Source organism: Anser cygnoides, chromosome 6 (genome assembly GCF_040182565.1).
Source record: "Anser cygnoides isolate HZ-2024a breed goose chromosome 6, Taihu_goose_T2T_genome, whole genome shotgun sequence".
Taxonomy (NCBI): domain Eukaryota; kingdom Metazoa; phylum Chordata; class Aves; order Anseriformes; family Anatidae; genus Anser; species Anser cygnoides.
Window position 1 is genome coordinate 13,707,199 of NC_089878.1, and position 16,040 is coordinate 13,723,238.

At 39.8% G+C, this 16,040-nt stretch overlaps 1 protein-coding gene across 11 annotated transcripts in view; it reads left to right on the top strand.

Moving 5' to 3' along the window:
- The window catches only part of PCNT (pericentrin), a 100,231-nt gene that overhangs the window by 41,030 nt on the left and 43,161 nt on the right, over positions 1-16,040 (top strand). For 10 of the 11 annotated variants that reach the window (XR_010832150.1, XM_048047156.2, XM_066999026.1 and 7 more), the window contains 6 exons: positions 3,078-3,224; positions 6,062-6,213; positions 7,171-7,385; positions 7,847-8,058; positions 9,810-9,972; positions 11,094-11,237. Coding sequence is in view for 10 of the 11 variants with exons in the window: in XM_048047156.2 (XP_047903113.2) it covers positions 3,078-3,224; positions 6,062-6,213; positions 7,171-7,385; positions 7,847-8,058; positions 9,810-9,972; positions 11,094-11,237 (1,033 nt within the window). In the remaining variant the exon portion in view is untranslated. The remainder of the gene's footprint in view (positions 1-3,077; positions 3,225-6,061; positions 6,214-7,170; positions 7,386-7,846; positions 8,059-9,809; positions 9,973-11,093; positions 11,238-16,040) is intronic. The other variant, XM_048047157.2, reaches the window with a different exon arrangement.

Here is a 16,040-nt window from a genome sequence, read left to right on the forward strand (position 1 = left end):
GGGTTCATCATTTTGGTTCCAAACTTTCATCTTGATGAGAATATCTAAAAATTATCTCTTTTTGGCACTGTGTATGATGTAGTAATTGCCTGTCATCTTCTGTGCCTCATGCCAAATGCCTTGGTAGGTTAGTTAGGTGTCATATACTCAGTTATGAGATAAGTGGAGAAGATGTATCGTGCCTCAGAAGAGAGGGGGAAACTCACCAACACCAAGAGCAACGCTTGCATGCATCTGTTATCACTGTGCTGAGCACATGTTGAGCAAAAATAACCTATATTTGGTGATCGACCATCCTCCGTATTTGTGTCTCCCTGGGAGATGTCAACAGAACCTTACTGTATCTGTCATCTCTTCAAGTAGGATGCTTCCAGAGAGTTGCACGAACAGTTGGAACTGGATGTTGTGGACATGCAGATAATTCCTCTTAACTTCCTGCCCCTGGCCTGCTGAAAGGTCCTATCACTTAGATTCATTTTTGACCTCTTTGTGTCTGGAGTATCTTTTGAAACAGAGGACGTAAGTGTATCTTGAAAAGCTGCTCATGGTAGGGCCATTGCTGTACTCACCACAGGACTCTGAGTTGGTTTTGGTTTGTTGATTGCCCTGATGACCAGTTTCTTGTCCTGACTGCATCTCTTGCAGACTGACTGCATCTCTTTGCAATGTCAGGCTGAGCTGCATTATAGTCTGCTACAGGTTTTTACAATGATCCTTCATTGCTACTTCCCCCATGCTTGTTTATGGGGTTGTCTTTGCACAAGCCAGTTTCCTTGCTTATTTCCCTCTAAGCAGGAAAACTGATGGAAGATCTGACAGAAATCTGGTGCTTTAAGTCATTCAGAGTTTCTTTTGTAGTCTTACATTCTGTATTAGCGGATGCATTGCTTCTAAGAAGAGTAGGCAGACTGTTTGAGAGACTTTGACAAGCAACTGTCCTGGTTCTACGTAGACTTCAGCAAGACCCCTTAGTCTCCCCCAGTATTCTCCTGGAGAAGCTGGCAGCCCATGGCTTGGACAGGTATACTCTTTGCTGGGTTAAAAAGTGGCTGGGCAGCCGGGCCCAGAGAGTGGCGGTGAACGGAGTGAAATCCAGCTGGCAACCTGTCACCCAGCGGTGTTCCCCAGGGGTCGGTATTGGGGCCCATCTTCTTTAATATCTTTATTGATGTTTTGGATGAGCACACCCTCTGTAAGTTTGCAGAGGACACCAAGTTGGGGGGAACTGTTGATCTGCCGGAGGGTAGGAAGGCCCCACAGAGGGACCTGGACGGGATGGGTCGATGGGCAGAGGCCAATGGGGTGAGGTTCAACATGGCTAAGTGCCAGGTCCTGCACTTTGGCCACAACAGCCCCATGTAGCGCTACAGGCTTGGGGCAGAGTGGCTCAAAAGATATGCAAAGGTAAAGGACCTGAGGGTGCTGATCGATGCTCGCCTGAACATGAGTGGGCAGTGTGCCCAGGTGGCCAAGAAGGCCCATGGCATCCTGGCTTGTATCAGGAATAGTGCAGCCAGCAGGACCTAGTGAGGGACAATCCTGGCTCTGGTGAGGCTGCACCTCAAGTACTGTGTTCAGTTTTGGGCCCCTCACTACAAGAAGGATATTGAGGCCCTGGAACGTGTCCAGAGAAGGGCTACGAAGCTGGTGAAGGGCCTGGAACACAAGTCCTGTGAGGAGTGGCTGAGGGAGGTGGGGTTGTTTATTCTGGAGAAGAGGAGGCTCACGGGAGACCTTATTGCTCTCTAAAACTACCTAAAAGGAAGTTGTGGGGAGCTGGGGATCAGCCTCTTCTCACAGGTAACTAGTGATAGGACTAGAGGGAATGGCCTGAAGTTGTGCCAGGGAAGGTTTAGGTTGGAAATGAGGAGACATTTCTTCTCAGCAAGAGCAGTCAGGCATTGGAATGTGTTGCCTGGGAGGTGGTGGCATCACCATCCGTGGGGGCGTTTAAGGAAAGGTTGGACATGGTGCTTAGGGACATGGTTTAGCGGGTGACGTTGGTAGTAAGGTGGTGGTTGGACCAGATGATCTTTAAGGTCTTTTTCAGCCTTAATGATTCTATGATTTTGTGTTTTCTGTCTTGCCTACAGCTAGGCACTCTGCTGTTTGAGTCTGTAATCTTGATGGACATGGCTCTTCTGCCTTGCTCTGCCTTGTGGATTCCTGGTAGGAGTTTGTGTTGTTATTGCTTGAATGCCAGTCTTGGTCTTGGTCTTGCCTGGGATGGCAGACCTTATAGTGTCATCAAGCAACATGCCAGGTGGTGATGGATGGCTTATCTGTGCTCAGTGTAAGCATCCTCTACAAAGGATCTAGGGCTGTTTAGGTGACTTCTTAGGTTTTGCTCATATGTTCACTCATACCCTGAATTTTATTTTATTCCTTGGGGAAAAAAAAAGTTGTTTTCTTCACTTATCATAATATAAAAAAAAAAAAAGAGCATCTTTCACCCTGGAGTTTATTGATGTTCACAGATGTGAACTTGCATATATTTTTTGTAGTGTGATCATGACAACTCATTCCCCAGTTCAGATTGTTGCAGGGTTCATTTTAGGCTCTTCATGAAGGGATCCCTGGGCCTTGTTTCATCTCCCTTATTTGCTGATTCACAAGTGGGTCATACCTAGAGTAGATACATTCTTCTGAGGTAGGCAAGTTACACTTTGTAAGTTTACAATTTGTTCTTGAAAATCACTTGTCCTGTGTGGAACTCAGTGCTATGCATATTGTATTACTTGCAGTTGATGAAAGTGGCTTTTGTCTGTCTCCATCTATCAGTTTTCTGTTTCTCATTACTATCTCAGCAATTTTAAATGAGAAAGGTCTTAGGAAGTGCACTCAGGTAGTTAATTTATTTAACTAGTCTTAAATCATAGTTTTGTCATTAAAATCATAGTTTTGGCGTTATTTTGTTGATATGGGGTGTTAACTGTGTAATTTACTGCTAATTAATCTGAGAAGTAAGGCTTTGTGTATTTAAACAAAAAAGGGGGAATGTGTTGTTGTGTATGGCTCTTTTTGTTTGCTTTTCTTTTATTTCTCTCTGTAATTCAAATTATATGTCACTAATGCAGGAGGAATTTGAAGCTGAAAAAACAGCATCACTACATGAGAAGGTGCAGGTGTTAATTCAGGAGAGGGAGAAGGCACTGGCTGTTTGCCAGAAGGAGAAGGACACATTATCAGCACAGCTACAGGAAAAAGCAGCAAGAATTATCCAGGTGTGTGGAAAATATTTTAAATCTAAATTTTGGTTGTCGTGATTGTATTTTAATGCAGTGCTTTCACCTTTTTCAAGATATATGTAGAGAGACTATGTGCATAATTCTTGTGATTGCTAGTTTTCAAGGTATAAAAAATATATCATGGATTCTGTGTCTGAACTGGAGTGCTATGGTAGTCATGTAGAAATCGAAACTGGGTAGTAACTTGAAAACTGCCCTTTTACAAGAGAACGTTGGATGTTTGCATTTTGTCTATATACTGATGCCATTTGTTTTTATTGCATTTTTTTCCCCTAGAAAATAGTGTTCTAGCTTTTGTTAGACCAACTGACCTATAATTTGAGGCAGATAAGACAGGAAACTGAAAAATATGGATCCAGAAGTGGCAAAGACAATATTCGTTTGCCAAACAAAGCAAAATCTTATGCATTCTATAAAGCAAAACTAAAAGCTTTCTGGGTAACCTAGATTCAGCTTAAGCTATGGAGGAACAGCATGAAAAGGGTGTTTGTCTTACACTTACAGAAATGTAAATTGTTTTCCGTGATTTAAAATAATAGCATTGAGTTTTACTTCGTTATTATCTTCTGTTTTGAAAATATTGATGTCTTCTTGCATTTCAAAAGGCTTTGACCAAACGTAAATTTGGTGTATTGGAATGTTCTGTTAGACTTTTACGGCTAGCAGGAAAACTGAGAAGTGGTAGGAGTAACATTAATGCATTTCTTACAGTAGGTGAAAATCTTACAGTTTTCTTGTTGTTCATGCAAGATTTAATGAGAGGTGAGAAAGTTGGTAGGGAAGTAGAACGCTTTTCTTTCCTTGCTGTGCTGTCCCAAATAGATATTTCGATTAATTTGTTGGTTTACTTTTGAGACAGTTTGTAACAAAATAGTACCAGTTTGGCAGCAAAATTTGGGAGTTAGGGGTGTGTGTATAAACCAGTATAGATACTTATTTATATTGTTAGTGGGATAAAGGTGTCATCTGGAAAGAATTATGGGTAGAGAAGGCACTTTCTAGAAAATTCTTTCACAGAGAGAGCTTATACAGGAAAGAAGAAAAGTGGCTGAGTAATTATACTGTATCAGATTGCTGTTCAGGTTTGTGTTCTAGTGTCAATTTATTCTTAGGATATTGCTTTGCGTTTTTAAGGCATGAACAATGAAAGCAATCTGAAAGTAAGGTAAGTTTTTACAAGTTCTTGTACTGCTTGTGTGCATTGAGTCTGAATGCAAATGAGGCAGCCTATTGAAGTAGAATCTGCATGAGAAAATAACTTTAAAAACGCATACAATTTTAGTCTTCCTGCTGACACAGTGAAAACTCTATAACCAAAGTTATTAGGCAGGTATTCTTTATTACGGTGCCGGGTCTGTGGGGGATTGCTCCGCTTAACACACACACACTAAGGGTTACTGGCAGTGTGCTTATATTAGTGGGACAAATACATGTTAATTTCATTTCCCATAACTCTCCTGCATATTCATCAGGTCTCCGAAGAATCATTAACGTAGGTTCCCGCTCCTATTCGCATGCGTACTGGAGTCCTTGGGTGGTTGTCCAGCGTACTCTGGTGCTCTTTTGATGAAGGCCAGAAGTCTTCCTTGCTGCTAAATTCCTGACCCTTCCTTTCTTTGACAGACTTCAGCAGTCAAGCCAGTTCTTTCCGATCCCGTTATCTATGCATACAGTCTTTTACTTCCTTATCTTTGGGCTCATTAACATACAATTGTGCTAGACCTACAGAGTCAATATTCTTTATCTTGTTCCCTGTCTCACTGCTGTCCATTTCTAGTAATTTTGGAAGCAAGTTTCCGTAACAGGTGATGATTATGTGACTATACAGAAAGTAATGGAGGGTAAGATCACAGAGTCACAGAATGCTAGGGATTGGAAGGGACCTTGAAAGATCATCTAGTCCAAGCCCCCTGCTGGAGCAGAAATACCTAAATCATGTCACACAGGAACGCGTCCAGGCAGGTTTTGAAAGTCTCCAGTGAAGGAGATTCCACAACCCCCCAGGCAGCCTGTTCCAGTGTTCTGTCACCCTCAACGTTTTTTAAAAAAAAAAAAAAAAAAAAAAGCTTTGTCTCATATTTAAGCGGAACCTCCTATATTCCAGCTTGCATCCATTGCCCCTTGTCCTATCATTGGATGTCACCGAGAAGAGCCTGGCCTCATCCTCCTGACACTCGCCATTTACATATTTATAATCGTTAATGAGGTCACCCCTCAGTCTCCTCTTCTGCAAGCCAAAGAGGCCCAGCTCCCTCAGCCTTTCCTCGTAAGGGAGATGCTCCACTCCCTTAATCATCTCTGTGGCTCTGCGCTGGACTCTCTCAAGCAGTTCCCTGTCCTTCTTGAACTGAGGGGCCCAGGACTGGACGCAATATTCTAGATGTGGTCTCACCATGGCAGAGTAGAGGGGGAGGAGAACCTCTCTCGGCCTACTAAGCACACCCCTTCTGATAGACCCCAGGATGCCATTGGCCGCCTTGGCCACAAGGGCACAGTGCTGGCTCATGGTCATCCCGCTGTCCACCAGGGCCCCCAGGTCCCTCTCCCCTTCTCTGCTCTCCAGTAGTCCAGTCCCCAACTTATACTAGTGTTTGGGGTTGTTCTTGCCCAGGTGCAGGACTCTACACTTGCCCTCGTTATATTTCGTTAAGTTTCTCCCTGCCCAATTCTCCAACCTGTCGAGGTTTCACTGGATGGCAGCACAGCCTTCTGGCATGTCAGCCACTCCTCCCAGTTGTGTGTCATCAGCAAACTTGGTGATGGCGCAAAAGATCACTGATTTGTCTGGTGCATTGTTATTGTATTTTCCACAGCTGGAAAAGGAAGTCGAATCTTTAAATCATAAGATAGAGGAGACCAACTGTGAGCTGGAGACACTTCTACAGCAGCGGGACAGAGAGAACCAAGAAGGAGGGAATTTGATAGTCATGTTGAGGTCTGATATTGAGCAGTCCAAGGATGAAAGGTTTGTCCATCTGAGGTCATATAATGCTTATTGGTTGTTTTTATTTTTCTCACTTTTTCACAAATAACTAAATTAAGCCAATATAAATAAACAGAGTAAGATAATGATAGTATTGGCTTTATTTGCAAATATGTTTGAGTTCTGTCACTACCAATCTGTGTTGATATGGAGAGCATGGTTTTTTTCCTACCTTCCCTCCCTCCCCCTGGCCCCTTGTGGTCTGATGGAGACTTTGGTGTTTTGGGGTCCCCACTGTCTATAATCTTGGCAAAAGCTAGGAAATACAGAGAGCGCCTCTTTATTCTAGAAACTTTTCAGTGCAATGTAGATCACTTTGATATGTGATTGGAATGTGTGGATTAGAGAGAAGCGGTCATGCTGAATAATCTTCCAGAAGAATTCCATTTCTCATCTTTTTATAAACAAAAAAAACTTGCTTACTGTTTTGTAAGCTTGCAGGGCTTAGTGGAGCTTCCATTCCGTTGTTTGGTTTCCTTTAGGATATTAAAGTATGACAGACTACTAGTTGTTGGCTGTTCTGTGCCTGCCTTGGTATTTCTGCTTATTTATTCAAGCTGTCATGAGTACCTGTAGCAGGAATTATACAATGTTGCATGCTTCAGAAGTTGTATCAATATTTTCTTCCCCTAGTTATTTTAATGTCACAGGTACTGTAGTAGTAAACATGTTTTCCCTGCTGGTGCTTGCATAGATAGGAAGCCTGAGATGTTTCTGACTGCAGTGTGATCTCTGCATCCACTTATGGAAAAGACAGGTTTTTCGAGTCTGCTCTGTGGAAAAATGGCCTTTTTTGTGAATCATCTGAATCATCTTCACTGATAATTGTCAAACTATGGCAAGATATCTAATTTAGACTGTCAGGTTTTCAGTAGGTTTGAAGTCTCTTCAAAACAAGTATATGCATTTTTTGCCATGTTTCATGTATTTTTGTTCTAGGAAAAAAATGCAGGAATCTTATCAGCATATTTTGAAATTGCTTATGGAGTTGGTGAAGGCTACAATAGCTATTGAGGACCTTATCTGTAGCAAGATTGGTCTTTGCCTTGATGACAGTTTGGCTTCTGGAGATTCTAGGGAAAGTCACAGTATTACAGAAGAAACGGGATTTGCACAATATTTTAAAGCCAAAGAGAAGCATCACCTAGAAAAATGTGAGTACAAATCAGTATAACTGTATTTAGTTGATTCATGTTCTTGAAAAATGACTTTTTCATATTATATGAAGGAGGCTCTGAATGGGTCTCTTATGTTTTTTTCTTTGTTTCAAAGTTTTTCCACACTTAAGATAGTATCTGTCAGTGTTCTTTCATTTTAATTTTTAGTAGTGAAAATACTAAACTGTGACTTGAGAAGGCTGAATGGATCATAGGACAGGAAGGATTAATTTGATGGATACAGAACCTCAGTCCCTCTTGTATATAGCACAACATTTCCAGGCATTGCAAAAGACTGTCTTAATATGTAAACATGAAATAACTCCATGCTGACAAGTTTTTTCACCTTGTAATATGTCTTCAGGATTAAGCAGTATTGCTGGCTGATGTCAGTTGTTATTTGAGTGGCCAGTTCTGTGTCATTTTCCTATGTTTTTAAATAGATTGCTTATTTTCAGTAGATGAACAGCTTGATGAAACTCTCACAGAACACAACCAGCTGTCTCCAGTGACTGAAGAGGGGTCTGAGTTGAGTCAATACTTATGTGAAAGTGTTTTTGTGAAGCCAGAAATGGCATGTGAAAATGAAGAAATGATTATGAAAATTAGTCATCGTTTGCGCACTGCAGTGGAAAAAATGTTGGAACTTGTTGCAGAATCAACTAAAGAAGTAAGATAATGTCTTTACCTGTATAGAGGTATAATTATTCTGAAAATGTGAAATCTGTTTTAATGCTTGTATATTTAGCACCTTGTGGGATTGGCTACCATGAGGAAAAATATCTTTTCTGAATACATGACGCATTATCAGTAAAGGGAAGCATGTGAATCCCCTGCTTCTTACAATGAATATTTGGTCTTTATTTGAGTATTTCTTATAAATGAGAGTTAATGTTTTTTGGTTTTTGTTTTTTTGTTTTTTCTTAGAGGAGATCCTATATGAAAGAGATAAGTTGGTTGCCTTAAGTAAATTTAAACTAGTATTTTGGATGCATTTGGTAACTTCTGGAGAACAGAGTTAAATGTGATAAAACCTCTCAAAAACTTGACATTGATGCTTTCCCAACACTGATGAGTAGATTAAAGAAAATTCAGTCCCATCTTAAAATGTTATGAATATGTAGATGGGAGCAGGCAAACATCTTTGTAATTATATACTACTGAGTTTTAATAAGAGGAGCTGGACTCAATATCACAAAAGAATTTGAGTATTTCCCTACTGAGATTACTGTCAAGATATTCAGCTTTGGGAATAGGCATCATAAATCTGAGGTAGGTGCCAGAGTACTCTATACATTTAGAGAACTTAATTCAGTATAGTAATTGGTTTGAGAAAAGAAGCCCCTAATTTAAGAGAAAGTATGAAGGGAAAAATATCTGAAATTAGTCGTCTTATTAGATGCTTATCCCTGGATTGCACAGAATACTGATGTGAAATGTTATACTCATGGTCCTTAAAAATCCTTTCTAGAATGAGGTGATGCTGCTTTTGGATACTGAGGTAAGTTTAGTACCACGTAGCCAACTTGTTAAAGAATTTGCCTAAACCATGGCAGATCTAGATTCTAGGTCACCTTCATCAGCTGAATTCAATCATACTTTGCTCACTTCTGTGAAATGTCTTATCTGCTGGGATAGGTGCCATATCTTGGAAACCAGATGGTGCATTTACTTCACTGTCTGTTAGTGGGAAAGACAGAAGGAGAGGCTGAGGTCGCTTGGTTTCTTCAACCTGGAGGAGACTGAGGGGAGACTTCAGGACGGCTTGCACCTTCCTCACAAGAGGAGCGGAGGGACAGGCACTGGCCTCTGGTGACCAGCGATAGGACCCAAGGAAATGGCATAAAGCTATGACAGGGGAGGTTTGGGTTGGATATAGGAAAATGTTTTCTTCACTGAGAGGATGGTTGGTACTGGAACAGGTTCCCCACAAGAGTGGTTGTAGCACCAAGCCTGCTGGAGTTCAAGAAGCATCTGGACAATGCTTTCAGACTGATTATTAGGTGGGTAGATTATCAGGTCTGATTATTAGGTAGTGCTGTGGTGTTGGACTCAATCTTTGTGGGTCCCTTCCAACTTAGGATATTCTATGATTCTTGAATTTAATAAGTGCAAGGATGCTTTGAACCGTAGATGGTTCAGGGAGTTGAGCAGCCTGGCCAACAGACAGATATCTCTTTATGCACAGTAAAGAAACTTATGTGCCTAAGGAAGTTTTGCAGTGAAAACATGGAATCACTAGAATGCCCAGGGGTCTTGGTCAAAAACAACCCAATACTAAAACAAAACTTCAAAAGCTGGCCCTTAATTTTTGATAGTTGTTATGCATTAAGGGTAAGGTTTTTGTTTAAATGCCTGTAGTTATCATTGCACTGCATGTGCATCCAAGTTCTCATGCTAAGTGATATTGCTCATTTTTAGCTGGAGAAAAGGCATGAAATCCATGTGCAATTGGAAGATGAATTCAGCCGCCAAAATCAGGAGACTGCTCAGGTGGTTAGTCAGCACCAAGAGCTAATGGAGTGCCTAACCGAGGAAAGTGAGGCCAAGAATCAGCTGGCACTAGAACTTCATAAAGCAGAGGGTAAGAGAATTAAGCCAATATGAAAAGATTTCTGTGTCACTTACTCATAACTCACTCCTCCAAATATGTATGATATGCGTTTCATTGTTGCTTGCCTGTCCGTAATCTATTTTTTGCATTTCAGATTACTCGGTTACTTGAAGCGTGGATTGTTTCTTTCAAATCTAGTACTTAATTCACTTTAGCAGATTTGTATTTCCCTGGGGCAAGTATGATAGTGTTTAGTCCTATACTTATTCAATTGACTGCATGTGAAAAACACCATAATTTTTGAAACAGCAGTTTGTATTCCTGCATATCTAAACATGGGAGTTTGGATTATTGTGAAGATAATGTACTCGCGGTATAGAGCTGCCCACCTGTATGACCCTGGAAATGTTCAGCGTGAACTAAGCAATGTTTGATGGTAGTACAAGCATAAAGAGATTCTAGAGGAGACAGGAAGGTTGAGGCTGTTGATCTCAACACTATCACAGACTGCATATCATTAGACTTATTTCCCTTTGTGAAGATTAAGACCTGAAGTATGCTGACTTGGCCTGCATTTTTTGCCTTTATGCAAGGGAGACTTTTATGGTTTCCATGTTCTGGTACTTAAGTCCTTAAAGTTGATCTTCTCTTCCTAATCATGGCATCTGCCTTCCATTCCTCTTCAGTCATATTCCTTTAGGTTTACGTGGTCTCTCCAACATCCTGTTTCCTTTCTTTATGTGAATCATTTGTGGATTTCTTGGGCTCTGAATCTAGCACTTGATATTACTTTTTGGAGAGTTTCTATTTCTTTGAAGGTTTGTCCCGTGTAGAGGACATGTCAGGCTGCCCTACATTCTGAGGTGATCCCAAGCCATCAAGGCTTGATAATCCCCATGTACATTCCACTTTCTTTGAGGAATTTTGTGACATGACAGCCTCATAGAATCTATTAGAGTATATAACTGGTACATTTTTTTCCTCAAGATACTTCAAAAAGCCTAGCTACAGTGTAAGTTTGTCATCTTGTACTTCCTTTCTACATCATTCCATTCTTTGTATTAAATTGTTTACTCATGTTTTCAAGCTGTTTTTTTTCCAATAGATGAGTTTGTCTGCTGCTTTATTTGCATTCTGACTTGGGATTTCAGGCATTATTGAAGGCTATGTTGCAGAAAAAGCTGCATTGGAGGAGGCTTTGAATCTGAAAGAAGAATCTGAGCGTCGCCTTGTTGTAGAGCTGGAGAACATGCGTGAACGCTTCCAGGAGCTAACCCAGGAGCAGGCAATTCTTGGTGAGGAGTGGTTCTAACGGTACTAGTGAATAGTCCTGATCTCATGGTTCACTATCCTCTGTTCTGCTTTTTGACTCTGCACTGAACATTTCAAATAGTGCAATCAGAATACTCAATTTTCAATCAGAATGTTGTACTTGTGTCAGTATTAAAAGTTGGGTTTATCTCTGAGCTCTCATATGACATATCAATAATATATTGCTGTTATGATAGAAGAAAATTGATTAGTGATCTCACACAGGTTGTCCTGGCTTACAGAATCTACAATTGTTTGCCACAGTAAGCAGAGGAAAAAGTGGGGGAAGGTCTGTTATCCTCAGTGGAAACACAGAAGAACATAAACTGATTCAGGGTCCGTAAATGAAACTAAAAGCATGTCGTTCTTGCTCTACAATAGGGATTATAGTTTCCCAAAGGAAACACAAAGTTGTTCTCTGATACTGTCAAACACAAGTACTTTTCTGGCTGTCATGGAAATGTATGACAGACTGCAAACACACTAAATTGTGCCAGTGCTTTGAATCCCACTGGACTGAACCCTGCTTTGATTACCCTGACTGGAACTAAAAGGGGGGGTTAAGGCATTAAGTATTCCATCTCAGTCTGGGAAAAAGAGTGAAGAGAGTATCAATTGTTTTATGAAATGCATGACTAGTGAAGAATGTTCATAGAATCACTTAGGTTGATGTTGCAACAAACTTCAATGATTAAAATGTAAAAGTATTTATTTGGTAGTTCTAGTCCAATTATAGGCATGGGTTGACTGATATGGTAAGGAATTTTGTGTCCTAATTAAGATGAAGTGGGTTTTTGCTGAATAAAAGGAACTGTCTGTGTTATGCATGAATTTCTAGTGGTTTAGAATGGATCAAAGTGTCCTGTTCTTGCCTTGTACATGTGTCTGTACACAAATATAGCACAAAAAGAAGGATCAGGTTTGTAATGTGTGTGTCTTTTTTCCTGGTCTATGTTGCTGTAACACTGAGTGAATGAATTAATAGTTTTGATATTATTTTTACAAAGAGGAATAGTACTTCATAAATAGGCCCAAGAAATTACTGTGATTTTGAGTATCTTGGAAAAAAAAAAAAAAAGACTTATGTGACTAATCAGAAAAGAACTATAAAACTAAGATTATTCAATTTACTGATCAGTGCTTTAGGGAAAAAAAGTGTTTTGCTGCTGTTGGGTTTAAAGTGCATTGTGCCATTATCATCATGTTTGACAGCTTTCTTTTTGCTGTTGAGGCGATAGGGCCTTTTAAGCTTGCTGTGAACTTCTCATGATATGTAGTGGGCAGTTAAAGTAGTTAAAGAGGGGGAGAGGAGGAAAAAAATCAATTGAAGTAATAAAATAGAGCTAAAAGATACTGCAAGAACTGAATGAAGTCTAGGGGAGATGAGAAATGTAATTTAATGGATAGGTCGATCAGAAAAAAGAAGGGGGAGGAGAGCAGAATGATGAAGGATGGTTATGGGAGAAAAGAAACAGAAAACAAGTGAGAAGGAGCCATAGAGTTTTACACCGACTTTGGAAGTCTAATGCTGAAGTAAAATTTGCAGACGCAAAATGGAATGATGTGCCTTTTTTTCCTAAACAGAAGTGTGCCTACCTTATTCCTGAGTAGCAAACTTCTAGGTCTGATAAATTCATAGCTGCCACGATTTGGTTTTCTGGTCTACTCAAAATATCATTTTCTTAACATGTTTTTTAATTCTTATTATTTATACACACACATCTGGTAAGTTCTCTGGTGTATTTGCCCCCCTCCTCTTCCTGAAGGTTATGAGCTGGATATACTAAGTGTCTTGGGTGGATAAGGAAGAATTATCTAGATACATTCCAGTTAGAGCAAAAAAACTGCATTGGGCTGTCTTGCCAGTTACTATATTTTTATTCCTTCAGATCTCCCTCAAACTTGTTTAACATAATTTTTTTAACCACCTCACTGAAATTTGCTGCTGTCCACTTGACGAGGGAGAACATCTAGCCTGTTTGGTTAGTGTTTCTGGGATTTCTGTTTTCCTAGTAGCCGCGTTCCAGGCAGCTTATTAGAACTTATTAGAACAGTTGTTTGTAATAAGTTGTGAGCCCTAAAATTCACCCTCTTTCCCCCACCCAAGCCTTCTATGGTACTCTTCCTCTAGTTTGAAATTTTTTAATATGTAGAAAATATAATTAAAAATAGTGTTTGGAGTTGATTGATATGGCTTATTCCTTGAAAAGGTGACACGTCCCCCCCCCCCCTCTTTTTTTTTTTGATGCATAGCACTAATGTGAGTAGAATGGCCTTGCTAGTAAAATGCACTTAGAGTGGAGCTTGGCATTTGCTAATGACGATCGTGCCAGGACACTGCTGAAGTGGAATTGCATGATTTGAATTAACATTAATAAAATAGCAGGTTTGTCCCAATGATAAACAAATGTCTGATCTGATGATCTAGTCATGTTGCTTGAAACTACATTTATACACTTGGGGAACGTGTGCTTAAAAAAAGAAATTGTTGTTTGAACAGACTATGCTTATTGACATTGCCAAATTTTGGTAAGTGCTTTCTACTAAACATTTTCAATTTCAAGTAAAATCTGTTAGCCTAGCTACTTTTTCCACTAACTTGCATTTCTGTCTGAGGAGGTGTCAGTAACTATTTCAGTTTTATCTAATCGTCATGTTGTTTCTCAGAAAGCAATAGCCCTGTTTTTCAAGTTAAAAAGAAGCCATCAACTCATTAATTACCATGTTACTTAGAACATGGAAGAAAAAATTCCTGTGCTCATTTTCAAAAGAGAATCAGTTCTTCCCTTAGGGGGCCAGTCCATATATGTGTCCTTGCTGTGGGTATACATATATCTGTACGCAGTATGCTTGTGTTTTGCCATCTGTTACGCACTAGGTGTATGCAAGTGGATACAGCAGAGTGCTAATTTATTCCAGACTCTCGCATGGCAAAACATTGCTCTTCATAGAAGATACTCTCTGTTGTGCAGCTATGGCTTGCATATGTTGCTTGCTCAGTTGCTTAATAGAGCTGAGGCTGTCCTTGGCATTTACTGGACCATCTGTTTCAGCCTTGGATAACTTGCTCTGTTGCATCTCTTGATGACAGGATGCTCTTGTATCTCACTACCCAAGTAGGTTGTGAGAGAAATTGGTTTGGCAGAGTCTCTTTGCTTGCCTGCATGCATTCTGCAGAGCTTGAGTTACATCTGGAACTCAGTGAACATTTGGTTTGGAAACACCAGAGCTTAATTCATGTGATTATCAATGGCACAGTTCTAATGCACTCAAATGTTAAGGAGCATGGCATAATGATTGCATAGTTGCTGTTATTTTGTAGGCATCTGAGATGCCACTGCTAATAATTGTAAGTTTGCAAAAACAGTGCCTGGAGTGAAATTTTGTTATAATATACTTGTAGACTATCAGTCAAAGACAAAAATAATTTAGCAGGAGTGGAGCTTTTTAAGATATTGTAGTGTACATGTATATCTGCTTCTCCAGTGGTTCCTTAACGTCCTTTGTTAATTTTGTGATTTGTATTTTTCAGCCAGGAGCAAACTTAAAATGTCAGCACAAGCCTTTTGACAGTGTAACTGTGTGAGTGAGGGAAGAGCACTTAGCACATTGTCTCATGTGACTGCAAAACAAAATGTTTTTTTTTTCTTCCAACTGGTGCATCTTTTGCTCTCACATTGTCAATGTACATTAATGCTACACATCTTCAAGAAATCAAGTTAATGATATGCAATTTTGTCACTGAAAGCATTACCCATTTCGATTGGTTTTGAAAGTTAACATGGGTAGCTTTTTTACTGGGGGTAGCAAATGGTTAAAGAATTTGATACAGTTCCATATCTCCTGAATTTTCTCTCATTCAATTAACTTTTATCTTGCATGTCTTAATATCCTCTTAATGTGAAGGAAGCACAGCTAACTACAGTAAGAGACCAGGGTGACTGAATTATGGAACAGTAAGTTTGCTATGGACCTCAAGATCTCATTTATATCACATTTTTGTCCCCAGATAGAACCTACTTGTTTCTTTTTTCACCCTCTTAATTTCCAGAGACAGACTTCAGTCTGACTTCAGTCTCTGAAGTCTGTTCAAGTGCTTCATTATCCTTATTGCTGTGACAGTTTCACCAATTTTTAATGTGAATATTATTGCTGCATTTTAGGTTTGTGACACATACCCTCTTAAATGTGAACACAGAAATGTTTGTTTCTTTGCTTATTCTGAAGCATAGATAAATTTAATTAAAACTATGAGTATTGAAGCAATAGTAAAGATGTTATAATGAAGGTACAGTACTGCCTTATTTCTGAAGTTTGTAACAGTAACTTGGAAAGGAATTAAGCCAAAAATCATGTGGATTGATTTGATCATGGTTGGAAAAGGGAATTCTCCCATCCTGGGAGCCAGTCTAGAACGATCGGTTAAGGTCCTTGCTGGAATCATAGACTTACGTTTCTCCTCTTTGACTGAAAATATTTCAGATGGAAAAAAATGGAGCATTTGAAAAGTGAAATAATGAGTTCTTGCGTGACTTGTACTAGGTGACCCTGCTTGGTAGGGGGGTTGGAGCAGATGATCTCCAGAAGTCTCTTCCAACTTCAACCATTCTATAATTCTTTGACTTTGCATTAAATAGTGAATAACCAGACTCTCTTTTTGTGTTTGGGTCATTTTTATCTATAATCGCATCAAAATAGTTTTACTCCTACTTCTGTGCTCATTCACATCAGTCTTGGTTTGGGTCACCTAAACAGTGTATCCAACTGGTTGGCAATACAGTTTATAG